The sequence below is a fragment of the Anser anser genome (assembly GCF_964211835.1).
Source record: "Anser anser genome assembly, chromosome: 18".
Taxonomy (NCBI): Eukaryota; Metazoa; Chordata; class Aves; order Anseriformes; family Anatidae; genus Anser; species Anser anser.
The window spans coordinates 4334114-4361548 of NC_139739.1; the positions used below are offsets into that span (position 1 = coordinate 4334114).

Below are 27435 nucleotides of genomic sequence, written 5' to 3' on the forward strand. Positions count from 1 at the left end.
GGGCTGCTGAGCTTTGCTAAAAACACAAATTTTATGACAAAGTTCCCAGTGTGCCTATTTCTCCTTGACCAGTAATTGGGTCAGTCTGTTTTAAACTACATCTTTTCCATTTCAGGAAGGGGAATTTTGGGATCCCTTCTCAAGTGATTTAGCTCCACATTTTCTTTTTAGTTGCACAGTTTGCTACGGGTGGGGAAAGCTGCTGTTTCGCTGCCGCTTTTTGAGCTTAAAACGGGTAAAATGGGCAACCCTAGCTGCATGCCAGGCTCCTCTCAGCGCTGAGGGGAACCACACAGGGACCCCCCGCCGAGCAGAGGCTGAGAGCTCCCCTCCGATTGGGCGCACCTCCCCCTGATCCGGCACCTCATTGGTCGCCCGAGAAGAGGGCTTGTCAAACGCCTGCGCCGATTGGCTCCTCCTGGTGTCAGCTCTTCCGCGCCCAGCCTAGCCGTGAGGAGAGCGGGCTCTGGGCTGATGTGGGGCCAGGCGCGCGGCAGCCAATCACCGCCGGCGGCGTCGCGACCGCCGCGCGCCGCGCGGGATCCGTCCGCAGCGCGGAGCCGCCGGAGGAGCGAGGGGCGGCGGCCGGCGGGAGGGGGCGGCGGGGGGCGGCCGGTTGGCGGCCTGCGGTCCCTGCGCTCCCTGTCAGCGCCTCTGCCTCGGCCGTGAGGAGTTGGCCGGGTGTTCGGGGCAGGTGTGACTCCCGGAGAGCCCCGGGGGACACGGGGGCAAAAACCCTGAGGGGCGGTGAGGATCCCTGAGGGGAGCTGAGGGGCCATGAGGGGTGCTGAGGGGCTCTGAGGGCGCGTTTGGCGGCCCTGGGCTTCTGGCAGGAGGCTGCAGCAGGAGGTGCCCCCACAGCCACAGGGCTGTTCCAGGCCCCATGTCAGTTGGCGCTCCTGTGCCGCCACAGATGCCTCTGCAACTAGAAGGGCAAAAACTCGAAGTTATATTTTTTCTGCAGGCACATGCAGGGATGGAGCGGGCTGTTTTCTGCACCTCGGGTCTTGGCCCTCCAGGTCCAGGTGAAACAGGGACGTATCCAGGGCCTGGGCACGGGGACATGTAGCCCAAGGACCTCATGCTGCTGGGGGCCTCGCTGAGCGCCGCTGCCAGGGCCGAGGGGCACAGCAGCAGGCACCGTGTCCTGATCCCACCCGCAGCCTCTCCAGACCCCGAAGGGAGTTGTTAAAAAATGTGCTGCATGGAAGCTTCTTTTGGAGGAAAGTAAAGATTGGGAAGAGCGGTCAAATTAAGTTGCTACGGCTTTCAAATTTAATACATTTAACTTCAAATTTAATAAAGTAGTAGCACAAAAATCTAAGTGATGTTTACAGCAAGTGCAGTTCCATCTACTATATATATTGTACTTTTGCATTTACAGGGGCTGCCCATACTGCCCATACTACATACTACAGTGGCTGCCCATACTACATTTACATTGGCCGCCACCAATGTCATATTTTCCAAGGCTTCTAAGAATCCCGAAGGAAATCGTGACCTTGAAAGCCGGTTACATAAGGAACATGTATGTGCTCCGTGATTTCCACGCCAGGTGTTGCGCTGCCCCGCTACTTGGCCGAAGCGGGCTGTTTCGACACACGGCCGCCAAGAGGAGCAGGGCCCGGGGTCTGACAGGAACCCGGCTCCAGCGCCAGGTGCTGCGGGAGGGAGCGTTGTGAAACCCCAGGGCAACGGAGGCTGTGGAGAAACGCGCTTCTTGCTTCACTATTGGGTCAAAGACCCTTGTCGGGAAGGATTTCTCCAACTCCCTGTGGAAAAATGATAATAAGGAGAATTAAAAAGCGGCGGGGCCCGCGCCCCTGACCGGCGGGAGCCGCCCGCCCCTCGCCTCCCCTCAGCGGGCGGGGCGCTGCCCGCACTCCTTTCTCTCGGCGGAAGGTTACGGGGAAGGGCGGTGCTGCGGCCCCTTAAGGCCGCGGCGGGGGCCGGGGCCGCGCAGTGCGGCCGGGGCCGGCGTTGGGTGCGGGTGGGCGCGCGCGGCCCGCGGCCCCGCGGGAGGCGGCTTCGGTTGCTCGGCTGCCTTTCTGGGCTCGTTCTCCGCCGCCGCCATGTCGTGGGAGGCCGAGATCATGGAGTCGCAGGTGATGTGGGAGCCCGACACCAAGCGCAACACGCACATGGACCGGTTCCGCGCCGCCGTGGCCAGCAGCTGCGGGCTCCGCCTGGGTGAGCGGCGGGCGGGCGGCTGGGTGGGCGGCCCCCGGCCGGGATCCGCTTCCCCGGGACCCCCCCCCTGGTCGGAGGGGGCGCCCCCGGGGCGGCCGGGGGCCGAGCGGTCCAGGCTGCGGGCGCGATGCTCTGCGGTGCCCCGCGCCGAGGCCTCGGGCGCCGCATCCCGGAGGTGGGAGCCGATGAGGAAGGCAAACAGCCTTATCTGCTGCCCTGCTGCTGGCCGGCGGCCCGGCGGGGGCTGTCAGCACCGGCGGTGTGAGCTGCCCTGCTCGGGGAGGGCCTCGTGGGGTTCCCCCCGAGCGCGGCCGTGCGGGGCGAGAGAGGGTTTGGGGGCTGCGGTCACCGGGAGCCTTCACGCGGAGCTCTGGGAGCTGAAATGTGGGAGCTCACCGCTGTTTTTTTGGGGGGGTGTCTTGGTTTGACAGCCGTGAGCATCCTGGGGAGCAGAGCGTGGTGAGGTGATGGGAGTGGAGGTTTCCTTCCGTGTGTCTGCCTGAGCTCTTCAACTTCAAGCTGTGCTTCGTGCTCGTCCAGAAATAACTGTACGCCTGTGGACAGGCGTGCGGTCCTCTGGCTTAAGTTAGTAATCTGACAGCTTTGAGTTTAGCTCTGCTTTGAGCAGGGGGTTAGTCCTGCAGGGGGGTCTCCCAACCCGAATTGCTTGGTGTTCTTCAGTGATCACTGGCTGGAAGCTGCGTATCAGGAGGTGCAGGTTATGTGGGCACACAGCAAAGCATGATAACGTTGGGGTCGAGCCCTCTGGTTCTCACCAGCTTGCTTTATGCTGCCTGTTCTACCTGAGCGCTTGTGCACTGAGCTGCTCGGGGAGCCTTCAGGTAATCCTCCCTCTGCTGGAGGAAGAGCACGGAGGGAGCAGTTCTGGCAAGTGGCCTGACTCTTTGTCTGTCCGGTATTAATGTCCGTGACATAAGCAGAGATGTTCTGGAGTAGTGGCAGCGTGTCTGGCGCTGCAGGAGCTTACGTCTGAAAAGCCATTTCTTGAGTAGCAGCGTCACAGCTGATGATGATCAAATGCAGTTTCAGATGGGCTGCGCGCACTTAGAGCTGAAACAACTAGAATTCTTTCCTTCACTCCATTTTGATGTGGCTATCAATTCAAAATGGATTCTTGTGCATATAGGAACCTTTGTCAACTTGCGTTAGATCTGAGCCGATGTTTGCTGGTCTGTGTGCTGTTCAGCAGCTAAGAATGGGTTCTTTATGTAACACCAAGATGTGGACTTAAGAGAGCTAAGGGCAATATAGGCCTTTCAACAGCATGGCTTTGTCCAAGCCTGAAAATGTAGCAATGAGATGCAATGTTTAATTACTGAATAACAGGTCTGTGCCCTGAAGGACTTGGATGCTGAAGCTTACTTGGGGACAAAATGTATAGATGAGATAGAACAAGCTGTTCGTGTAAGAAACCACATCAGAGGTGGCTGTAGCTTGTAGCACTTATGGTTTTGGAGCATGCTTTATAATTTCCTTTTGAAGGAGGAGATGAGAGGTTAGTTTCCTTTGGCAAAGTTTGTCCCCACACCAGCTCATGTGCAGTGTATAGAATAATGAAGAGTAACTTGGGTGGTGTGTTTGGGGGAAAAAAAAAAAACAGGATGTAAGGAGGCTGAGATGGAGGCAATATGTAGGTAAAAATTGAGTTCTGGAGGAGTCTTTGCTTCCATGTCAAGTTTGAACTCCTGCGATGTCAGTTTCTGGGGAGAAATCTGACATTGATGGAAAAGATTGAGTGGAGTAAGGTTTGAAGGGACAGATGGGGTAGGGGAACAGCAGTAGTGACTGAGTGTCAGTAATGGCACAGGGATGGTCTGAATGTTTTAAAAAAAGCAGGAAGTATACTTGTGGGAAGGAGACAAAGATGACTTCTGAAGCAATCAGGTGGATAACAGGATGACAAGCCCAAGATAATTGGAGAAAATGACTTCAGCTGGTTTAGCTGAAAGCATCAAATCAAACAGTTGGCAGAGCAGGAAACTGTTACTACTGCTACTACTGTCACTGGTGGCAGATACTCGTAGCTAATTTGGCAGTTGGCACAACTTCAGGCAGCATGGACATGACATTTGCAAGCCATTTAAGATGGTAATGAGGAATCTGCCTTAGTTATTTATACCTTTCAGCACCTGCAGTGCTTTCCAGACAGAATTTCAGTGTTTTGGATACTGATTCTGAATTCCGGCTTGAACTGTGATTTTTTTTTTTGGGGGGGGTGGTGTGCATTCCTCAGGTTACTTCATCTGTCTGTCATGTAAAACTTTAACTGCTCGTTGCCCTGCTTTTAATGCCACCTCATGGTTGTAACACGTAGCTAGTAAACATCTTGTTTTGTCTCACATGAGATACGTTACTTTAGTATGAAAGGGTAAAGTTAGATCTGTCAGACCCCTTATTTATTGAGGAATAATGCTTTCTTGCTTCGTAATAGTGCTGTTAGTGTATCTGATCTGACACCACACCATCTGAGGTCTTCTTCCTGGAGGAGAACCGTGCAGCCAATGTTGCTTGCTGGGGAGACCATTTTCTCCTGCTGTATGGAGCCACCACATTGATGCCAGGACAGGGAACAGAGGTGTCAGTGAGCAGGACTCTGTCCTGCTGCCCGGATCTACACCCTCACCGAGGGTGGTAGATGCAGCGCTGAGCTCTTGGGAAAGGTCCCCACCTCTTTGGTGCAAGCGGCTTGTGAAGCAGTCGGGTGAAATGGGACCATCTGTTCAAGTGTCCAGGCAGGCTTCCTGTTGATGCTGTAGTCGCTTGCCTTGAGCACTGCGTTGGGATCTGCAGCAAGGATCTGGTAGCGAGGGGGCTGCAGGGGTGCCCCTGAGCAGAGCCCAGCAGCTGCCCCAGGCCAGGCACTGGCTCCAAAGGGACCCAGCGCTGGGCAGAGCCGAGCTGGGAGCGATGCTGGGGAGAGCACGGGGAGGGCAGCAGCCCCTGTTCCCTGCTCCCCTGAGCTGCTTGGGGGGAGGAGGTAGAAGAGGGTGGATGGAGGGGAAGGTGGTTTTAGTTGGTTTTCTTTTAGATTTTCTCATTGCTCTTGTCTGTTATCGGCAATATATCACATTAATTTCCCTATGTTGAATCTGTTTTGCCTGTGACGGTAACTGGTAGTGATCTCCCTGTTCTCATCTTGACCCTTGAGTCCTTTTCCACTGTATTTTTTCCTTTTGCTCTTTTGAGGAGGGGGAGCGAGAAGGCGGTTGTAGTGGAGTTCAGCTGCCTAGCAGAGTGAAGCTACCACAAAGGGAAGTGACTAACCCCATCTTACCTTACTAATTTCTAGCCACAATTTTTCTTGGTCCAGGGCATCTCTAACTGTGGTTTGTCTATGTTCCTGCAATTCTCTGCGTAATGCTAACAGATATCTATTACTTTTAGCCAACTACAATGACTTATACCAATGGTCGGTGGAATCCTTCTCAGACTTCTGGGCGGAATTCTGGAAGTACAGTAACATCGTGTGTTCTCGCCTGTATGATGAGGTGAGTTGCTGTTACCTTAACTCGTCAAGTATAGCACAAAGGGGTGATAGCTGGTCTGACAGTTAATCTTCTGAGCTGTTGCTGGAACCTACCAAATGAACACTTTGGCCGGTGATATGAAGGATCCATCGAGTGTGTAGCCCTGAACTTCCTTGTGTAGTAGATTGTCTTGCTGCTGATAAATTTCCCTACAGTGAAATCCTGACGTTTTATTGTCCCGCGCAATTTTACTGTAGTTTCCTTGTTCATGTGCCTTCAAATACCATGGAAGTCCTGGCTGATTGAGGAGTCTCCCACTATACTGCCTTCTGCTTTAGGATTATGCTGATAGCATATCATGAAATGCTGGCGTGCACCCAAGCTCGCGCATATGTTCCCTGAGTCAGCCTACCTGGTAACACACCTGTACCCCACCAGTTTTGCGAAACTGGTTCTGCAGTCAGATGTTGGCTTGAAATATCTCTGAGGGAATGGTAGTGGTTGAACACAGTCCCAGATGGAATACCAGACCTTGCCACAGCGTTGCTGTGAGACAAAAGTGACTTCCTCCTGCAAGTGGAAGATGAAGCTGGAATCCTTGTACAGTCCTGGCATAGGATATCAACAGCCTGCAGTCCTTCATCTGAGGAAGGCAAGGATTTACTCATCACTTCAAAAGCTTGATGCAGAAGAACCTCCCTGGACTTGGTAGAGAAGGGACTGGACTTGGTTCTTAAACCCTGGAGGCGATCTGTTCCGAAAACACGTGGAGCGCTAGCAGTTCTGCAGAGGAAACTGGTAAGATTCTTTGCCTCTTCCTGTCATGCAAGCTTTTGTCCTGCATGATGTGATAGACCAGGCGGTTCTTCCCAGAACTGCATGCTCAGGTGTCTTCATGTGATCTGGTCCTTAGAGTGAATTTGGCAAGAACGTAAAAACTAGTGCTTTTTGAAGTGTAGCCTGAAGATGGTAAACACTCTCCTGGTCCTTTTAGTGACTTTTCTGTAAAGAGTAGTTCATCTCAACTGCAGCCTGGCTGGAGTTTGCTTGCTTGCCCCATCTTCCTTCACTCCATATTCTGTGCTGTTAGCAAGGCTATTTTTTTCCAGATTTGGCCATGACTGTAAATTATCCTGAGCAAGCAGTTCAGAGGAACTATTTTTCTGCCTTTGTACTGAGCAAACCGAACAGTAATGCTTATTCACTTGCCTTACAGGATTGGCATTTCTGGAAGTCTGGCCCTCCAGACACCACCAGTGGCTGACAAACTGGAAGGGAAGGTGGAATGGGTGGTGGTAGCTGAAAAGTGAATGTTTCCTGAGGATGAGAAGCAAGAAGACGGATGCCTAGTAATGTTTTAACTAGATTCCATGTGGGATAAGCACGCAGTGGCCTGGGAGCTCGCAAGAAGGGCCTTGCTGTGGTGTGGAATCTTAAAACAGGGAGAGGCGAAGTCGTCATAGACTGGTGCTGCAGACAAATGCGCTTGGCTCAGCGTACATGGAACTTGGTGAATGTCTCTGCTTTTCCTTCAGCATGAGCATAGAAGACTGCTTCGAGGCTCGAAGCATAGAGTCAGACCTTGAAGTGACTTGCTGTTAATCCTGACTATTGATCCGTTTCTGGTGGATATCAGGAGATGCTGGTCACAGTAACTGAGCTGTCCTGTGGTAGCAAAAAGCTGAGAAGTGTAATTGGTTGTACTGCTTGATCCCTGCTGCTCAGTGGAAGTTAGCATTTTGCTTTGATGAGAATAAAGGTTTTTTATGAACCAAAATTGATTCTTTTCTTCTTAGCAGGTGAAACATTCTCTACTTTCACAAGTCATTCTTGGAATAACAATAAAACTTTGTATATGTAATACAGACAGCCAGTGTTTTATTTAAACTTGGTGAAGGTGTTAATATCCACATCACCTTTGAAAACAAAGGTACTTGTACCAAACAAAGCCATCGTGGCTTGACAGCACTGGCATTTTGTCAAGTTGCAAGTAGCTGTTGATTTTAAGTGAGAAAGTCTAAACTTGCATGTTTTTCTCCCTGCGAGAAGCACCTGTCAGCTGTCATTCCTGTGGAGGGGCTGTGGTGAGCATTCTAATCATATCTGCTCTGAGGCTTTCATGAGCTATGCTGTTTTGCTCTTCAGGTCATACAGAGCATGGCACATACCACAGTACAAGGCAAGGATTGTTTTTTGTGGTAATGTTCAACTTTATTCTCAGAGGTGTAGCCGATGTTTAGGGTAAACATAATCTATGGCATGATCATGTATGGTAATAGCCCAACAAGCAAACCACTTCTCGGGGGGAGAATGCAGTAGAGATGTTGGCAGAGGATATTGCTAATACACTATTTACTCTTGACTGCAGAGGTCAGGGAAGTACTCCCTGAATAGCTGCTGTGAAGAGCAGTTGTGGAGCAGCACCTGGTGTCAGGTATCAGCTGTGTTCCTGTGCCATGTTTGCCTAACCACATAAATTGGCCCCGTATGCCTCGGTGCTGCTGTGAGTAGGAGTAAAACCTTACTCATTAAATGCGGACAGTAGCTGGCAATACTGCAGAGTGCAATCCTTCCCTTTCCACAGACTCACTGAGCATTTATGCTGGGGCTGTATGAAGTCTGAATGAAAGGCTTGTTGCAGAGCTTTGGGGGTTTTATAGCCTTGCTAGAACTAGGAATGATCTTCTGCAGAGGAGACAGTTCCTGTTGCTTGCTATTAACCCCTCTCTAAGGGAGCCATCAGGTTGCTCATATAACAGAGTGCCACTACAACAGAGACTGGGTTTAACTAGGATTTGTAGGTATTATTTCAGTAGAAAATATCAGAGCAAGTCTAGCACCCTGTGCTGGTGGAGCTCTTAGAAGGGACGTTGAGCTTCGGGAAGACTAACGTTGTGTTAGACCTCTTCCTGGAAACTTTGCTTGAAGTAAGGCAGTCGGTACTGAGTCAGTTTTAAGAGTGCCTTGTAACTATTACAGTAATACATGGTAGTATCTAAAAATATTTCTGTAGTGCGAGTTGATAAATTTTAGATATCAGAACTCAGCTCTAGCTAATTGCTACAAGCAAAGAAATCCCCTTAGGCTTCTCTTCTTAGAAATATCAATTGAAATGATTTAGTAGTGTGTTTCCATGTGAGCTTTAACTTTGAAAAAACGACTTTAAGATGGCCTCCAATAATACATATATCACATACTTCAATGCACAATTTTTTTTTTTTGGGGGGGGGGTTGATGGTAGAATGGGAAGTACTGAGTTTTATCTGGCTTTCAGAATAACCTTTTGTAATGCCTGTGCAGTTTGTGTGATAAAACCTGGGGGCATGAATAGAAGCTTTCAAATGTACAGCTTATAAAATAATTCTGCAATGTAAAGATCATAAAATGCATGCATACGCTGCTGGGCAGTATAATTTCTAAATAGTGGGACACTTGGGAAGGGGTTTAAAGACCTTTGTTGGTAATGCTTAACCTATCACTTACTACAGGTATATTCTTAACTGTGACTTAACGGATAATTTAAAATTTGAGAATTATTTCAAGATGGGGGAGTTTTTCATTTGAATATATTTTGGGGCCTTCTGTTTATCACGTTTTTCACGTGCCTTTTTCCTAAATGGGAAATTACTTAACATGGGGTTACTGGGTTGCGGGACTTCTTAGAAAATGGCAAATGGGGGATGGTAGAAATGTGTACTCTATTTGTAATACAACTCTTGTTGGTTGTAGAGGCTAGTAGAGCTGCTGTGCTCTGAATGAAGCTGTGGAGTACCAAAATGCTTATCGCAACTTCATCTTAAAAATATATATATATATATGGAGAATGAGAATAAAAAGCTCTAACTTCTTCAGCTATATTTGACTATACAATCCACGTGTGTAGATTTGGATCATTTACCACTGCCCATGTTCCTAATGTTGGGCTCTGTACCAAGCAACTCATGCTGGGAGAGACAGGGAACTCAATATTCTTATGCTTTGGCTTTCGTAAGAGGGAGGCTGCAGCGTGCTGTAGCTCAGTCCCTGCTCTGGATGTCCCCGCACAGGACCCCAGCGTGCCCTGTGGTGGGCACATCTTGCTATAGATGTAGTATTTTGGCTTGCTTGTGTATTTAAGGCTGGTGTGAAGGTAGAGCTGTCAGTGAGGAACTCTTTCCAGCCTTGTTCTAACAATGTCTTTGCTTGACAAATCAGTCGTATTTCTAGGCCTTTATTAACAGATCTGGTGTCTGCTTGCCATCTGCGAACTGGGAGGAATCGTTCTTGCTTGGAATTAATTAGCATATATCTGTAGAACGATCTGAACAAGAGATGATACTAATTTTTTCCATCAATGTATTATGTTTTTTCTTCAGGTGGTTGATACGTCCAAAAGCATTGCAGATGTCCCGGAATGGTTTAAAGGTAGCCGTCTGAACTATGCAGAAAATCTTCTGAAGCACAAAGACAATGACAAGATTGCACTGTATGCAGCAAGTGAGTAAAAATTAATGGCTTGCTTGTATTTTTTTATAGTTCATAGGTGCTGGCCTTATAAAACAGCCCATGTTTTTATGAAACCTTGAAATAAACTGGCCTGGGTGAGGAGAAAAGAAGAAAATAAAGCTGGTATCTCTGCAGAATGAGAGATACAGCTCCTCAAAAAAAAAAAAAAATCAGGAAAATGTGCTCTGGGAACATAGATAGTTCTGAAAAGTCCTTGGCAAAGTAAATGAAGTTTTCTTCTGAGAATGTGCTTAACTCTCTTAAGGTAGTGAAGATGATGCTGCGTTTAACATCACTCAGTATTTGAGCTATTGTTTCATGTTTGTCATAAACACTTGCCTAATGTGCCTTTGGGAGGATTTTGGCACTGCTTGATATTGTCCTTCCCACCCTCTTCCTATGCCTTTTATCTTAGAAATACTAAGGAGTACATGTGACATAGGTAGGAATTACCTGTAGTTGTGACAGTACACGAAGGAAGCAAAGGACAGTTACATGCATGGAAGAGCTGGAATTTCACTTTTCTGGAATGCTAAAGTTCAGTCTTACTTTTTTTTTTTGTTATTCTGGAGAAGGTGTAAGTCACTAAAATCCAGGTACCCTCATAATGAAGATTGTAATTCTTAAGACCCTTCCATAAATTTGTTAACTTTGGTAACTTAAAATATATATATGTATATTCTAGTCTGTTAGATGGGATTAGCCTCTGTGCGGGTTTGTCTGAGCGTTGCCCTACAGACTTGTATTTTGAGTTTCCCTTTTGCTGGGCCTAATCCTTGTAAGAGTGACCAAGAGGCGATTCCTTGTAATAGCTTAAAAATAAACAAAACAGCCTCGTGGCTTATTAGCAGAGCAAGTTATACAAAAACATGGATGGATTGAGCAGGTGTTAAGTCTTAGTTTCTGACTTCTGAGGTACGGAGATCAGTTCTTTAATCACACACGTATTCCTGTTGTTCTGACGGTTTTTAACAGCTACATAAGACAGCAGAGCTGTCTTCTGTATTTTAGCACTGAAAGAAAATCTTATCAGTTGTTTTACTATTTAGAGATATTGAAAGGAACCTCTCTGATCATATATATATAAAACAACTCCCAAATCAGAGAGAATAGGAAAATCTATGACCTGATTTTGATGTAATAACAGTTGACCTGCTGAAGTCGGATAGAAATGAGGCTTCTAACAGAAAGCTGGCTTCGAAGTGATGAGCGTTCAAATTTGAGGTCATTAGAAAAGCTTCTTAAGTATTATTTAATTGGAAAAACCTCAGTGTAGTTGTTTAAATACATCTTGTGCAATAGCTGAAAGCCAAACACCGATCAGTAAGTCAGCTCTAAGGGTATGTAGCAATGACGGGATTGTCATAGTTAATTTTTTGGTTTGATAAGTGATCCCATTGTCTCTGGAGATCTTGTTTCCTGTTAGGAAGTCATGGGTTGCACTGGAGACTCAGTGCTTAGATGATACCAAGCAGAGAAATTCAGCTGATGCAGGTGTATACTGTGTCAGTGCCTGAGTAGTGAACACACTTCTTTCCCTGCAGGGAACAGGCCTATACCTGCATCTGTTTTCCTGACCTTCTGCTGTATTTAATCTTCTTAAGATCTCTTAAGTCAGAGTATTTTTCATTAACCAGTCACTGCTAGGTCAGAGTGGTGTTTAGAGAACCTGTGTCAGGTTCCTGAAATCGCTAGGGATGATTCTGTGGGAGCTCTGTGGGTGTGACAGGGCATGGGAATGGAAGCGTAACTTTCCTAAACAATTTCATTTAGTACTGTCTCCCACTGTCAGTCTCTTATTTGCGACTCCTTTCTCCTGGGGTCTTTAATCACAAAGCGAGATCAGAGTCCTCTTTCCTGTTGTTCTAGGGGAACACAGAATTTATAGACATGCCCTGCTCAGCTTATGAACTGAGTGTTTTATTGCCTTCTGTACTGCTTCCCATCAACACCTGCTGTCTTGCTTCATGTAGGTCTAAATTTACATGGGTGGAAGTCTAAGAAGGCAAGAGTAAAAATACTGTTCCCTGCTTAAGGAAAATAATGACTGGAGCTGTTCTGCAAAGACCTGCTGTACCAGGGCATGCAGTGCATTTTTGTGGCTATGTTCTTGACATGTGTTTTCATGAGAAATGCTGGATACTGGAAATGGGATGGGCCCAATGTTTTACTTGGTTTTGCAGTCAAGTTGAAGAAGTACAGGGCCTTTCAGATGACAAACTTTGTCTTTCATAACATTTGATTTGCTCATTTTGTTTCATGAATGATTTATTAACAGCTTATGTAACATCTGTCATTCGGTACAAAAATGAAAATACCCTGCAGATCTCTCAGAGGTGCATGGAGTCCGGTTTAGTTTATTTGGTTTGTGGTATGTTGGCAAACACAGATGTTTAAAAAAAAACATACTAAAAGTCATATGTTTTCCTTCCAGAATTAGTTACTTGTACTGACTCTAGGTTGCAGTGTAGAATTTCTGATTGGTTGTTTTAATAAACCTTGTTTCCACAGAGGAAGGCAAAGAAGAAATCTTGAAAGTTACTTTTGAAGAACTGAGACAATCCGTAGCTTTGTATGCTGCAGCCATGAGGAAGATGGGAGTAGAAGTGGGAGACAGAGTTGTGGGTAAGTATTTTTTTTAAAGGAGATGAGGTAAAATTTTCTTGAAATGTGTGAATGAGTAGAGTTATAAAACCATGAGTGTGAAATGCTGCTTCACAGAAACATTCTAAAGAAAAGGCTCTTATGCCTTTTAGTTTTGTATGAAATACGCTTCAGGAAGGAACCTGGATTAGCCTGCACATTCTCAAGCACTGCAGAGGGACGGAAGAAAACTCATTTTTGAAGCTCTGAGTGCTCCACAGAAGCAGAAGTGATGGAGACTTTGCATCTAGCTGAGCTTTGACTCACAAGGTTGGGTAGGTTCACGCTGGGGCAATCTTGGAAATTATGGTCCCAGGCTGTTTGTTCTGGTGCCAGCTGGCAATTACTGTCCCTACAGCCCCAGGTAACGTGCTGCATTGTGAACTGCACTTCTTGAGGACTAGACACTGCCTTCTGCCTCCAGTGCTTTTGGGAGCAGTGACTTCTAGCAGAACGGTGGCAGTAAACAGCTGAAGAGCGATGACTTTTTAAGTCATTCCAGTGCTAGGCTTAGTAGTTAGAGTCATATTATCCTTTCAGTAGTAACTCAGTATTTTTTGGAGTAATCGAAGGGTCTTAGTCCTGTCATAAGACTGTTGTGCAGACTTTTCCAAATAAACAGTTTTTTGTCTTACGAACAGTTTGTTCAATATGCAATCCGGGCATAGACAGGAGTTACTCAAATTGGCTTCAGTCCATTTGTTCTGAATTGCTGCTTATGATCTTGCAGTTGATCTGTTCTATATCTGCGCTTCCCATGCTCTGTAACGTACTCTCTGTAATTTTGTCAGCGTGGTGCAAGTCCAAACTGCAGTATCCTTGAAGTTCCCTGACGCCTACCTGGTAGTTGTGCTGATGTGCTTATCCATCTTACTACTGGAACCACATGTTCTCTGAGCAATACTTGGCAGTTATCCTAAGTCTGTGTAAATTCTTCTATGGTGCAAACCCAAAGTGATGAAACTGCTTAGTTTGTTTTTCTGCAAGTTACAAACCAGAACTTGAGACAACGCCTTCAAAATCAGAAGGGTATGCATTATTATTTTTTACTGTACACGTAAATATGACCCGCAAATGGGGATGAGATCTCAAGAGATCTCATACTACATGTATGTGGTATGAGTATTCTGCTGAACTGGTAACTGCAGAATTTAATTATCACAACTAGGGGCTTGCCTTTTTTACACAGAATTAGAACCAAATCGTTAATGTAGTATGAACCATCCAGCCAAGTCGGAAAGGTTTGCCTGAATGAAGAGTAAGTTGATGCTTTAATTTTGTTTCCGTTTTCAATCTTAACGCTATCACATTCATCCTGATAACTTCTTGAGGAGCAACAGCCTCTGTCTGAAACCAAAATAATGAATAGGATGACTTATGCTCCACAAAGTTTGGGTATTTAGAACTTAAATGTATGGTGTTGCTTACAATGTCCTCTGCTGTGTACATCAAATGATAAGTGGGTTGCATTTTTTAAATTTGCCCCAACAATGTTGGCAAAACAGTATCTAATCATTCATAGAACTAGAAACCTGGACATCGTGAAACCAGTCAAAGTCATAGTCAGGTTTTTGTTGACCACTTTTAATGTTTTCTGTAAACACTGTCTGCGTGGAGCACTGTATGTGTTCCTTTTTTTTTGTGACTTTTGCAAAGAAATAGTCAAGATGTGTAAAAAAGAGTATGTTGCAGACTGCTTATGGAGATTTAATACACTACTCTATATTGTTTTGCAAATAAGTTTAAAAAAAAAAGTTATGAGAGTTCTCAAAACAGTTGTTCCATGCATATTGCTGGTTGTGCTAATGCAGTGGATTAAGTCTCATCCGTAAGTGACAAGAAGGAGGCTATGTACCAGTTTCAATTGCTATAACATGACAATATACTCAAAGTGGTGGAGCAATGCAGAAGAGTAACTACTGGTTTTGTGTAGTAGATTTTAATCTCTGGGAAGAAATACTGCTCCCTAGGGTAGTGGGACTGATATTAATGTTTATGTATGATTGGGTGCAGGCCTACTAAATGGGAACATTCGTTCTGGACTAAGGTTAAAGAGTATTATCTACATCAGATTGTGTTTGCAAATTAAAGTTCTGTTCACAACCTGATTTACTGCTAGAACTCTTCTAATCAAAGCCAGTTAGAAATGCTACAATTGGGAAAAGAAGGCAAAAATAATGGTGGTGTTATTTTGTGCTCATTTTGTGAGTAGCCCTTAGTGTATAATATAGAGGAGAAATGTGCTTTGTAGCTGGAGAAGAGAATGTGCTATTGAAATGTAGTTGTAGCCAATAGTGATAACCATGCTAATAATGTCATCATAACTTTAATAACTCCTTTTAGTTAATGAGCATTTTTGCTTAGCACAACTGGAGGCTGGCTGATGCTTGAATCTTGTTTGTTTTGGCAGCTGGCTCACCTCTTAATTAAATTAAAACTAAATTAACAGACTACCTGCAGGAGGTAGCAATCCAAATTTCTGTTGAAAATTCATCGTTAATGTCAATGCCTCCTTACACATAAAGGGCAGGATTTAACTGTGCACTTCAGCATCCTGTTCTCACAAGAGAAAATGTGTGTGTGACTCCAGTGGGAAGCCTGATGTTCAGTGATTTTATGAGCAGGCACAAAACGCAGTCTCTGGCTATCCAGTGACATTGCTGTTGTTAAAACAACAAGCAGCAAACAGATTGGAGAAAATAACAAAAATTTAAGTTTTGTGATGTAGCCTGACTGCTTCATTTTTTAAGCTTTGTGATCTATTAACACGTTTGAATTACTATAGAAAGCTCATCTTTCACAAGTGCTATACTGTCATAAAATTTCTTTTAAATTACTCTTCCTGACAACTTAAAATGAATAGAAAGGGGAGGATTCATTCACTTGTAAAGGGTGTGCTGCTTCTGTCTAGCTCTTGGGGTCAAAGTGATTGTAACTACAAGATTTTGATGTAAACTACCATCAGACTTCTTCCTAAAGAATGGGTATTAGGAAGAGTTTCCAAGATGTTACAGTATCTAAGGAATGATGTTTTTATTAAAATACCTTAATTTTATATGAACCATGGGCAATTTCTTGCATTCTGTTTTTTTTTAGCTTGCTCTGCCCTCTTACTCTGGCTGCGGAGAGACTCTCCTTGTAATCCCCGGTCAGATGAACCTGTACCAGCTCCCAACACTTGAGCTGTTGCACAGTTCCCCTTCCCCTCCCCTGGTGCCCAAGACTCCTGACCCTGACAGATGGCGTTGCCTTGGGCAGCAGCCCATATCTAGGGAGAGCTTCCATCTGAAAAAAATCAGGAGATTTTGTATAGCAATCCAGCTATGTACACACAGACATATATTTAAATTGGGTCTCAACTTCTTACACAGATCTCTCTCCTATGCCAGAGGATATTGGCAGTCCTTGGAAAAGCTGAAATGTGACATCACAGTGGGAGGTTGAAGCTGCCGGCTGTTCTCCAAATCCCAAATTGACATGGGGGGAGAGATGTTAAGTGTTGGGTGGGAAAGCTTGAGTCATACACCCGCTTGTGGTACTGAAGATGAGGCTCTCCAAAGCTTGCCAAAATCTACTGGGACCTAATTTGTTCCAAAGCTCTTAGCAGATGGCAGAAGGAAGGGTGATTCTTCACATAGCTTATAGCAGTGTAATGCAGGGCGTGCTTTTACTTCTGAAAAGTCTTCTTTTAAATAGAAGGGAGATATTTTTACTATTTTTGTTTTAGTTGTGTAATACCTAGTCAGCCTGCCAGGTTCTGATGCCCTTTGTTGCCACTTTCTCTTAAAATCACTTAAAATCCGGAGTTGTTAGAGTTGGAAACAAGACCATTAGCACTGTGTTTTCTTGTGAATTTAATTTCTGTTCTTTAACGCCTCTAAGTTTAACTGTACTTAACATATCCCCTAGTTTGTTCAATGCAGCTTGTGGTTGCATCATACCAGTAATAGTATGTTAAAGTTGGAGGTGGGTGAATGTGGGCGGACAAGCAGCAATGTCAGCACTTTTTTCAGCTTGATTTCTTCCTAATTTTCCATTTCCATCACTAAGGAGATGGCACTTAATAGTAAACATAACTGAAGCAGATGTGTAGTGAAACATCTCTTCTAAAGATATCTTGTAATGCTGTCAGTGATGCTTGAACAGTTGAAGAGACAGATACAATACCTAATCCAAGCTACAGAAATCCAAATGTGAAGTACTTGTGGTCTCCCCCTGGCCATCTGTTTGGCAAATAACAATGACTACAGCAAGAATAAAGTAGAACTGGGAGTACCTGTGGGTTTAGTCTCCAGATCTGTTGCTTCTGTTGCCCTGTAACCAGCTTTTACAGCCATTCAATTACAAGTCATCTGTGAAACAAACTAATCTTCCCCATGTGTTCACACACAAAATCCCCAACAAAATGTCAATGAATTACATTGTTTAAAGCTGGTATTTTATCTGTAGTAACTGTATTAGCCCTGCTTGCTTACGTGGGTTTTAAAGCTAGTTTTGTAAGAAGATTAGGGTGTTACTAATAGTGTCAGGCCACAGCAATGCTGGGTAGGATGGCCATTTTAAAATCCTCCCAGTATGAAATCTTGCATTGACATCAGAAAGGGAAGCTGGAAGTCTGGTCTTTGAATTGTGTCTTATGTTTGAGAGCTAGATGAATAGTATGGATTGTGGAGAAGGTATTCCAGTTACAAGTCCCTACTTCCATTCGTCTGGATGCATTCTGTCAAGGCTTGAGCTAAATCTTTGGTGCAGGGTCAAAGTTTTCTTCATTCAGATAACTAGAAGTGGTTGCATGCCTCTGCCTTTGAGTGCATGTTGTGCTTCGAGGCACTAGGTGCTTTCAGGGCATGTGTTCTCAGCACTTCGAGGAAATTGAGACTCTTGCCAACATGACTGCACCAGGAATTTTTAGACTACAGTTTTCACCTATTTTGGGTACTGTAGTGTAAATGAGCATGTAAATCTAATTTCAGCATACGCTAGATCAAATAAGTTGTAACTGACAGCAGATGCTGTCCAGAACAGATCAGCCTCTAAGTGCTTCTTAAAAAAATATAAATGTATACAGTGTTGGTAAGATATCACTTGTACTGCTTAGAGATTTTGTCACAGGTTTCCTCATGAAAGTGTTTTCATTTGTTTTTATGGATGTCATTCCAGAACAACTACATTTTTATTTGTGCTACGTGGTGTTGGGCATTGTGACAAGCAGGTGAAAATCCTGATGAGCAGGCTGTATGCCTGCAGTGATCAGATAAAGGTGTAGAAATGCAGAGTAAGTTGCCTTACGTGCTTCATACCTTTTGGCAGTTTTGGCTGATATGCTCAAGTGCCTCTTCTAAGCCAACTGGCAAGTGGAAATAATGATTTAATTGTCTGGTTCTCAATAATAAGCAGACTTCTGTACTTGCCCTGAGGGCTTTTGTAGGAAGAGTGAAGAGAACTTGCATATAAGAGATGTTGTAAACTCTAGCAAGGTAATAAACCAGCTCTGAAGCTTGGAGAGACATCTTTCAGTTTTCATTGTTGTCTGGCCTGCTGATAACCCTCTCCAAGAAATGCTCATTGGAATTAATTGGCATCAGTTAAAAAAGAACAGTTGCCATCACACACGACCACAGTTTAGGCTGCTTCATACACTTCAAATTATTGTTCTGGGAAGAAGACTTCTCTTAAAAAAAAAAAAATCAAATTTTGTGGTACTGTACTACTTTGTGTTGTAAACCTTGACAGTAGGGAAGAAATAGCAAAATAAATATGCCTTTATGGGCTAGAGGCTTTGCTGCGCTTTATGTACTTAAGAACTTTACTGAACAAAACCTCACAAACTATGCAGCTCAGGAGTAATTTACATCTTAACATGGTGTGGGCTTTTTATTCAGTTGTGATTTTTAAAGAAACTGTTGCTCATGCATTGTAACACTATTTTCAAAGTTGCTACTCCCAAAAGCACAGCTGAAATTGTCAAGCTGGTTTAAAAAACTGATTTTACTGATTTTGAATCATGGTGAAGAAAAAAATTATACTTCTGAAATCTACTTTTTACAAAGTTGAAAAAGGATAGACTTTCAAGCTGTGTAGATGAGCTGGCAAAAACATAGCTCAGTACCTTCTGACTTGATAAAGTTAAAACATAACGAACTGCTATTAAAATCTATGATCTTAGTTCCTGTCCTGAAAAGTACTTCTGTAAATATCTTCCGTTGGAGAGGACCAAGTGCCAGTGAGTTTTTGCTGCCTGGTAGATACTTCTGCAGCACCTGTAACTTGCACTGGAGTCCAAGATCTGCCAGTGTGCACCAGTTTTGTAAAATGGCTTAAGAAGCATTTTAAGGCCATTTAAGCTTGCTTTCAAACACTGAATTCTAATTAGTTGTCTAAATAATTAGGCCTGTTCAAAGTACTCTGCCATCTTTCAGTTGCTTAAAGAGGATTATCTGAAACTCCAGATCTTTGATCTGTTTAACGGTAGTTTATGAATTTCAGTTGCAAGTTATTTGTGGGTTGGATTCTGCTAAGTTGAGAGTCAATCTCAGTCACGTAGCAGGCTTTCTGGAGAGCTGCTCAAATTGAGCCCACTGAAAATCTAACTTGACTTCCATTTTGTCTGTGTGCCTTGATAAAGTGAATTTCAACGTTGAAAACTTGCTGCAAGCTGATGATAAATCTGAAGAGCCACGTTTGTATAGGAATGTTCAAGGGCTTGTCCTACCGTGTTCCCTCCTTATCAGCTGAGACACTGGTTTTGCTCGTTTGTGTTCAAGATTCTGGCAGTGTATACCCGACAAAGTTTAGCCGTGGAAAGCTGAATCTCTGCTTTTGAACATAAACAGACTTCAAATGTAAGGCAAAAACTTGAAGAACTCTGCCCACCCTCCTGCTTCATATGTCTGTTCATGCAAAGACTGTTGCTTTCAGATGCTCTGTGCGTATTGAGTCGTATGCTGAGTAAGATTAGAATGAAGCCAGGTGTAAAAGTCACCTGAGCTGTTTAGGGTGTTCTTTGTCATTTCTGCCAAGGAAGCAAGGAAACATTTATCTTTCTACAGGTGATGTAAATAGCTGAGTACAGAAAGCATTGAAGGAATGCGAGAGACATCTCTGATGTGACCTGGTTGCATAAGAGAACCTTACAAGATCAACAGTTAGCCAAATTTGGTTTATTCTGAGATCCCTGCCTTTCTAAGCGCTGCTGAGTATTCGTACTCTTTTCTTCCAGATGTTTGTTTTTCCTAATGGCTACATTTCGATGCACTGCCCTGCATGTGCTCTTAGTCTCCACGTAGCCTATTCAGCCTGCCAGTTCCTCTCTTAAGTGTGCCACCCTCTTATCCTGAAAGTCTCAGTAATTAAGCAGAAACCTTTGTAAATTGGGAGTAAGTCTGTAGGTATAAAATCTGATACAGCTTTTTATAAATGGAATTCTGTATAATTCATTGTGTCACTGATTAGACTTTGAAGGAGGGCAGTATGACTGTGACAAACTTGTGGAGTTAAAGGGTGCTTCAGCATGCAATTCTCGTTTTTTTAATCTGTGTAAACTGGCTATTGTATAGATTATATTTTCTGTAAGCTTTGATAGTTTCTAGTTTTCTTCCATCTTTAACCATTCAAATTCTGCCACAGGTTACTTACCAAATAGCATTCATGCAGTAGAAGCAATGCTGGCTGCTGCAAGTATTGGTGCTATCTGGAGCTCAACATCCCCAGACTTTGGCATTAACGTGAGTAGCCTTGTTGTACATTCCAAAAAAGCTGTCGTTGTTATTTTGACAAATGTGATGGTGACAAGTTAGAGACAGATGGATTCTGTTCACTTTAGTCTTACTGCCACCTCGTGGCACAGCCAAGTACTCAAATTTTTTGTAGCTGCCACAAACTGAACAAAAACCCATCCTTTCAATTGTCAGCGATGATTTTTCAGCGCAGTAGTTTCAGTATCTTTAGCTAACTCTGTCGGGAGATTTACAGACAACCCATAGTCCTGGTGAGCGTTGGGATATGTTTCTCTTTGTTCACATAGTTCTCAGCACATCATAAGCAGTAACGTCCAAATGACTTTTAAAATGGAGTGTTGAATCTCTTTTCTGTCTGAACGTTAGCATGAAAGCATTGAAGAATATATTTTGTGTATTGCAGAACACAGAAAATACCCACATTTTTAGGTGGTATATACCCTTAATCTCGTGCTTTAATCCCATGAGCTGGTTAAAGGTATGGAATTGTCTCAGGATTAGCGCTAGAGGGCAGCAGCATTCTGTTGGTTCACAGCTGAAGTTATATCACTGGGAAAGAAAAATGATTTAAAAAAAAATCATTGCAGCATGTAATGATCAATCTGTTCTACAAATATTTTCTGCTTGCTCAGAAAATGACAGTAGGGAGTATTTTCTTTGCAATGTGATTTGATCTCTCATCTGGGGGAAGATTGTTCATTTTGCTTACATTACAGAGCACTGGTATGTTGTGTCCATGTTGATAACGCTGTTATTTTCAGTGCCTAGCTTTATTTATTTTTTTTGTGATAGTTTTCTTAATGAAACTTGGCCTTAGAGCAGTGGTGTCATCAATATCATTTATTCTCCTTTGGTTTGGCAGCATGTGTTGACATGAATTCAAACCCTGAAATCTTGACAGATCAGCAGAGGTCCTCAGGGATATTGGCTCCCACCCGAAGGAATAGGTTTTCCTCCTTCTGTGCAATTACATTTGTCCTGCTAACATAAATGAAGATTTTGTTTGTGTTTTGGGAAACAGTGGAGCGTTTTCAACATTTCAAATGTACTTGTGTATATATATTTTGTGAATCCCAGAAATGTCACTTTTCAGAGCTGCCTACACACTGCAGGCTCTGAATGCCATACGTCCAAAGGCTCCGCAAGCGTTCAGGATGTCTGCTGTCAGGGAACCAGTGAGTTTCCTCCCACACAGAATACCGCCCTTGGCAGCGTTTGCTTCGTTTCTCCAGTCCCTGTTATCCATCTAGGTACAGTAACAAGAAACTGATTCTTTTTGGCCTGAGCGCAAGAGATTGCTGGATATGTAAGTTTAAAAAGAGGATCTACTCTTAGAACTGTATGAGAAGCCTTTGGTAAGCCCTTGCAAAGTCAGTGCAGCTTCATTCATGGGGTCCTGCACGATTTTTCATACAGGATTTGAGGCTCATCAAATAGAATGAGCCGTTTCAGATATACCTGCGCTTTTCATGAAAGCAATTCCTTGCTGAACCATCTGGTTGGATTAAAGTTCAGTGTAGCAATTACATGTTCCATCTGCTTGTATTCCCTTTGTATCACATCAAGCTGCCCTGTGGGATTTGATCCTGCCAGTGCTAATGAATCCAACTGGGTATGTTAGCAGGATTAGTAAAACCCTGAGAACTGTAGTCATCTCTGGGTCTGATTCACACTTCTCTTCAGATTTCCTTCTTCTGTTAGAGTACCCTTAGTCCTCTCATTGGTCTTCATTTTTAAACAGGCAGCATGGATCTGGGGTGTGTGTGCTCTGTGTTCAGCACGAGCATATGCACACAGGGACTCGGTGTGAACTGGCTGATTGGTCAGGTCTTTGAAATATCACAAAGTGGGATGATGACATACCAGAGACGGATGGAAATTTGCTTTCATATTCCCTTACAGACTAATGTTTTTAGTTAATATACATTTCTGAGTTTGTTGGTTAATACACTAGTGGCTTCTTGAAAACCTGTTCGGTTGCTGAAACTGATTAAGGGCATTTTTTTTAAATCGATATAGTTAGGTGTCAGTGCATTGTCATAGTGTTTTTTTTAAGGATGTGAACAAGGAAAATGAAAAGCATCTTCAGGATTTTCTGTATCCTGGAAAACATTTTTCTTCAGACAATAGGAGAGAAAGTGTGTCCAAGTGACATTCAGCAGAGCCAGTTGTTAATTATATTTAGTCGCACCCCTGTTCCTTACTGGTGGTGGTCAGTGAGCTTTTCCGGAAAGGCAACGTGGAGAAGTAGTTGTGGCAGCACCTCTGTGCTTCTGCAGTAGGCTTTCTTGCAAGCCTGACCAGCCCAGCTTGGAAAGGAGTTTAACAGAGATTTGTTGATTTTGATTTCTTTTTTTGACTTAATCTTTTTGGTTTGGTAACAATTTGGCTCCATTCTGGTTGCAAAGTAGAGCACGATGCACAGGACAGATAATAAAGGCTGGTGGGAAAAATAAGCACATGACTGAAGTCTGTTTTTTGCAGCATGATTTAGGAGACTGTTCTTGAGCAGTTAGCTGACAATTTTATAGTATTGAGTAATCTTGTAGTTCTTAATATTTCAAGTAATGTGTATAGAAAGGGATGAACATTACCCTATGCTGGGAGCTTTTACTAAAAGGATTTGCTTCTTGCTGTTGAATACAAAAAGATCCATTTCTGGTAAGCTGCTGCATGCAGTGTACCTGAAAAAATAAAAAATGCCACAAGGGTTTTCTTCTAATGTGATAATAGCTATGGTAAAATCCTGGAAACAGTCTTAGCTGGTGAAGACACCTAAAAACGTAGCATTTGAATGTTTCCCGCCCCAGGGGTTCTAGAAGAATAGGTATTTTTTTTGCTGGTGGCATGTATGTGTTTGATATCTGTCATTCAGTGTTACGACTTCCTTTGCTAATGATTGCAGAGCAAAGGTGTGACTTCATGTGAAGTGCCACCTTGCTGTATGATAAATGCATTTTCCAGAAGACTTTTTTCCCTGTTTCCCTGTTTTTCTGTACATTGTCAAAATAGCACTGGGGACAGATTACAAGGGCATATAGAGAGCACCTGTGGGAAGATGCAAATATGAGTCTTGGGGGCCTTCAAGTAAGCTAAGTGCCTTATTCCTACCTACATCACATTTAGGTGCTTATCCTCTTTAGATAGGTTTATAAATGTACATCTCAAGATGAATTTTTTTAGTGGTTAGATAGCTTTGTAAACTTGATCCCTCAGTGAATGGTCTGTGATCTGTGGTGATTTTGTTACTGGTTGATGGATGGTGGGGGTCACACGATCCATTGTTACAAACCTGTTGTACCTTGAATATCCTGGGTGAGTGAAGGACAAATGCAAGCAGTCTTTTAACAATTATTCTGCCAATTGTTATCCTTGTTCCTTGCTTAAAACAAGATTTGCGTTCAGTATCCAGTGGGCTTTCTTGTTTTAGCAATTCATTCTTAACTTGTTTTTCTCTGTCCTTAGGGTGTGCTGGACAGATTTTCCCAAATTCAGCCTAAGCTCATCTTCTCTGTTGAAGCTGTTGTGTACAATGGCAAAGAACATAACCACTTGGAAAAGCTCCTGAGTGTGGTAAAAGGTATTTTGCTGCATACCATTAATCTTATGCTGTAATTCTGTGCACACTCAAAGCTTGCACTGTCACTGAAAATGACACCTTTGCTTGTTGCTGTCCCTGTTCCTTTCCTGTATCCCTATGGCCAATTAAAATTGCAGAATTGATATGAGTAAAAAGCATTTTTTTTGCATAATTTTAAGTCTTTTTCTTGCTTAGCTTAAATATGTTGATACTTCTATCAGCATAAATTAGCTGGCAGTGAAGTGGGGGAACAGGAGAATTGATGATGCTGTCTTTCTATGTCCATGTGAAGTGCTGCTGAAAACAACTGAAGAGGTGGTTCAGCACTAAAGCTTGATGATTTATGCTTTTGTATTTAAAAGGCTGACAATAATGAGGAAATCATATCTTAAGTAACAGAACTTTGGGGGTTTCTTAAACTCTAAAACTATATCCAATACTCAATGCATCAGATTTACCTCCATTCCTTGGGGCATTACACTGTGATCCAATCGGACAGAAAAGACTTTTGGCTTGTATAACTGAATGTAGTAATTTTTTCTTCCTTCCAGGGCTTCCAGATATAAAAAAAGTGGTGGTGATTCCATATGTCTCTTCAAGAGAAACCATAGATATCTCTAAGATTCCCAACAGGTAATGGGAAACTATCCGAACTAGGGATGGATGCTGATATGTCTTGAAAATTTATGACCACTTTAACTTGTAAAAGCTAGGATTTAGCCAGATTTCTCGAGATGGGTCCATTATGAAAGCACAGGTGGTATTTTGCTGTAGATGTTTTGCTTCCACAAACCCAGCTGTTAGTGTAATGGTTCTCAAATGAAGGCAAAGGTTCCTCAAATGATCTTTCCCTTCCAAGTCAAGGAAGCACGGAATGTGTCATGGGATGAGACGGCACAGGAAAAATCAGTTTGGATTTTTTCCATTCTTTCTTTCCCTTAGTTACTCTGATTGTTCTTTTCTCTTTAGGAACCATGGCGAGAGAGGCATTTAATTTAGGACCACAGTCACCATACTAAAGGTGACTAAGGCTTAAATTGAAGCGTGCTCTGCGTGCAGTGGAGATTGGCCAGGCAGCAGTTTCTGCCTCTTCCTATTCCATCTCAAGCTGCTTTATCATGGGATACGTTTTACTGGCTTTATCAAGATGGGAGGCAGAGCTGTGTTACACTTTTGTAGGAAAGAGACATTTTTAGCCTTTTTCATTGGCTAGAGTGGTACAGTTGCTAGTTCAGAGTTAAGTAGAAGACCATTCTGTTTCAAGACATAATACTGGGCTTAAAATTAAACTAAAGTTTTAATAAGTACTCAGTACAGCAGGGCTGCGTTTACAGTGTGAGAAGCAATGTGGAGAATTCTGTTTTCTTGTCATTGGTTACATGAACTGACTTTTGTGTAGCTCCTATCCCAAAGCCAAACCTCCACTGACAAACTGGGAATCTGCTTTCATCTGTTAAGGCAGGCAGCTGATGGTAGGTGGAGATTTTTAGGCTTGATTTTGTTACATCTCAATATTATACTAATGCTTTATTTTAAAAGAGGAAAGGGAAACAAAAAGCAATTCAAACAGTAGAATGACTAGGAATGAAAATAATATACATAGTTTGAGTATATAGCTTATTGTAAAAGAGCTACTAGATACAGAGGTAATCTTAAATACAGGCTACGGTAATGTTTTCAAAAAAAACCCACACTGAAATGTTCCTTTTTTCCCTCTTATGCAGTGAATTTTTAGAAGACTTCCTTGCTACTGGGAAAGGAGACCAGGCGCCACAGCTGGAGTTTGAACAGCTGCCTTTCAGTCATCCTCTCTTTATCATGTATTCATCAGGCACAACAGGGGCACCAAAATGCATGGTTCATTCAGCAGGGGTATGTCTTCCCTGGAGCTGTGCTATCTATATATAACCCTGTGCATTATGTTCTTTTTTCCTTTAGCGGCATCTTAAATCGTAATGTACTTTAAGGAAGAATTGATTACTGGCAGTTGTTCAGTAACTCACGATGAAACTTCCAGTATATAAGTTACTGGTTGTAAGCAAATATGGATTAATGAGGACATAAAATAATTTGATTTAGAGATTGGTATGGAGACCTTTCAGAGATTTCAGCTATTGGGAGCAAGTGTATGTCACATAGCTGGTAGTACTGGTCCAGCTATTTCTTCTGAAGTTGTACTGCTCCTTACACAGGCCTCTCTTCAGTTATCCCATCTCCCTATTTTTTTCCATTGTGAGAAAATCTTAATCAGTTCATTTCTATCCATCTTAAGGACTCCTGAGACCAGGGCTTAAGTAGCTGCACTGCTACAGAGCTCTTGTGTAACTGTAGGCAAATTGCTGAGGATTCTTCAGGCCTGAATGTTTCTGGATGCTGCAGAGAGAACAGTGGTGATTCGGGACTGGGACCAGGACCAGCGGCCATGAATTGCTGCTCTCTGAGCTACCTAACCTCTTGGTGCTGATACCGTGGCTCAAGAGCAGCAGCGCCTACTGATTTTTGACGCTCCAGATGCTCGGCGCTGTATTAGCAGCATGCTAAGCCCAGCGAAGACAAGCAGACCAGTAGGTTTTTGTCAGCTGCCAGATTATGCCATGTAGTGCTAAACACTGAAGATTTATTCTGAGCATCCTACAAGTCCTATAAGTAAACAAGTCCTATAAATAAATTTGAGAGAGCATCTTAGGTTGTAGGCTTTCAAACAGCTATATACTGTACCAGAATACATTCATTTATTTATTTATTTTTACAGACTGAGGGTTACCAGGGCTTTAGGGGGGAATATTTCATGGTCTCTGCCTAAAGTCATTGTTAAAGAAAACTGTTTTGGAAGCTGTGGAAAAGTAATAATTAAATGGTTATTTAAATGAAAGCTTTTTAAAAAAATTAATTGAATTTTACTTTTAATTTCACTACTTCGTGTGGTTCTTTCAGAGGCAACGTGCTTGCTTTTATACATGGAATAATTAAGTTAACACCTGCAATTCTTTTGGCAAAGCTAATGAGTTAGTCATAGCATTTCTAAATCCTGAATGTGAATTTTTAAAACATAGGTAATAGTGTATAGCTAGATGGCAGCATTGTGACAGCTTAGTGTATTCAAACAGTGGCAGGTGAATTGAGACGTGGCACCAAAGAGAAAATCAGATTTACTCCTTTATTTAATGTTTTCTGCCTTTTCTCCCAAAGTGCGTGCTGTTTTTATGACTTCTTCATTTCAGATATTTACCTGTAATGTATTTTCTTTCAGCGTAAATCTTATTGCATGTTTATGAGGCTCTTAACAGTTCCACTATAACTCGTTACATAAACG

General features: G+C 43.2%; 1 protein-coding gene and 1 long non-coding RNA gene across 2 annotated transcripts in view; both read left to right on the top strand.

Moving 5' to 3' along the window:
• Window positions 1–1909: 1909 nt before the first annotated feature.
• Window positions 1910–27435, top strand: part of AACS (acetoacetyl-CoA synthetase) — a 41406-nt gene continuing 15880 nt past the window's right edge. The window contains exons 1-8 of the mRNA XM_083804474.1: window positions 1910–2190; window positions 5596–5699; window positions 10034–10154; window positions 12675–12788; window positions 20433–20530; window positions 24008–24122; window positions 24674–24755; window positions 25847–25994. Of these exons, the coding sequence (XP_083660600.1) occupies window positions 2073–2190; window positions 5596–5699; window positions 10034–10154; window positions 12675–12788; window positions 20433–20530; window positions 24008–24122; window positions 24674–24755; window positions 25847–25994 (900 nt within the window). The 5' untranslated portion in view covers window positions 1910–2072. The remainder of the gene's footprint in view (window positions 2191–5595; window positions 5700–10033; window positions 10155–12674; window positions 12789–20432; window positions 20531–24007; window positions 24123–24673; window positions 24756–25846; window positions 25995–27435) is intronic.
• LOC310883693 lies at window positions 5706–7455 on the top strand. Its single transcript, XR_014573653.1, has 2 exons — window positions 5706–6476; window positions 6895–7455. It is a non-coding gene; the product is annotated as an uncharacterized lncRNA (long non-coding RNA).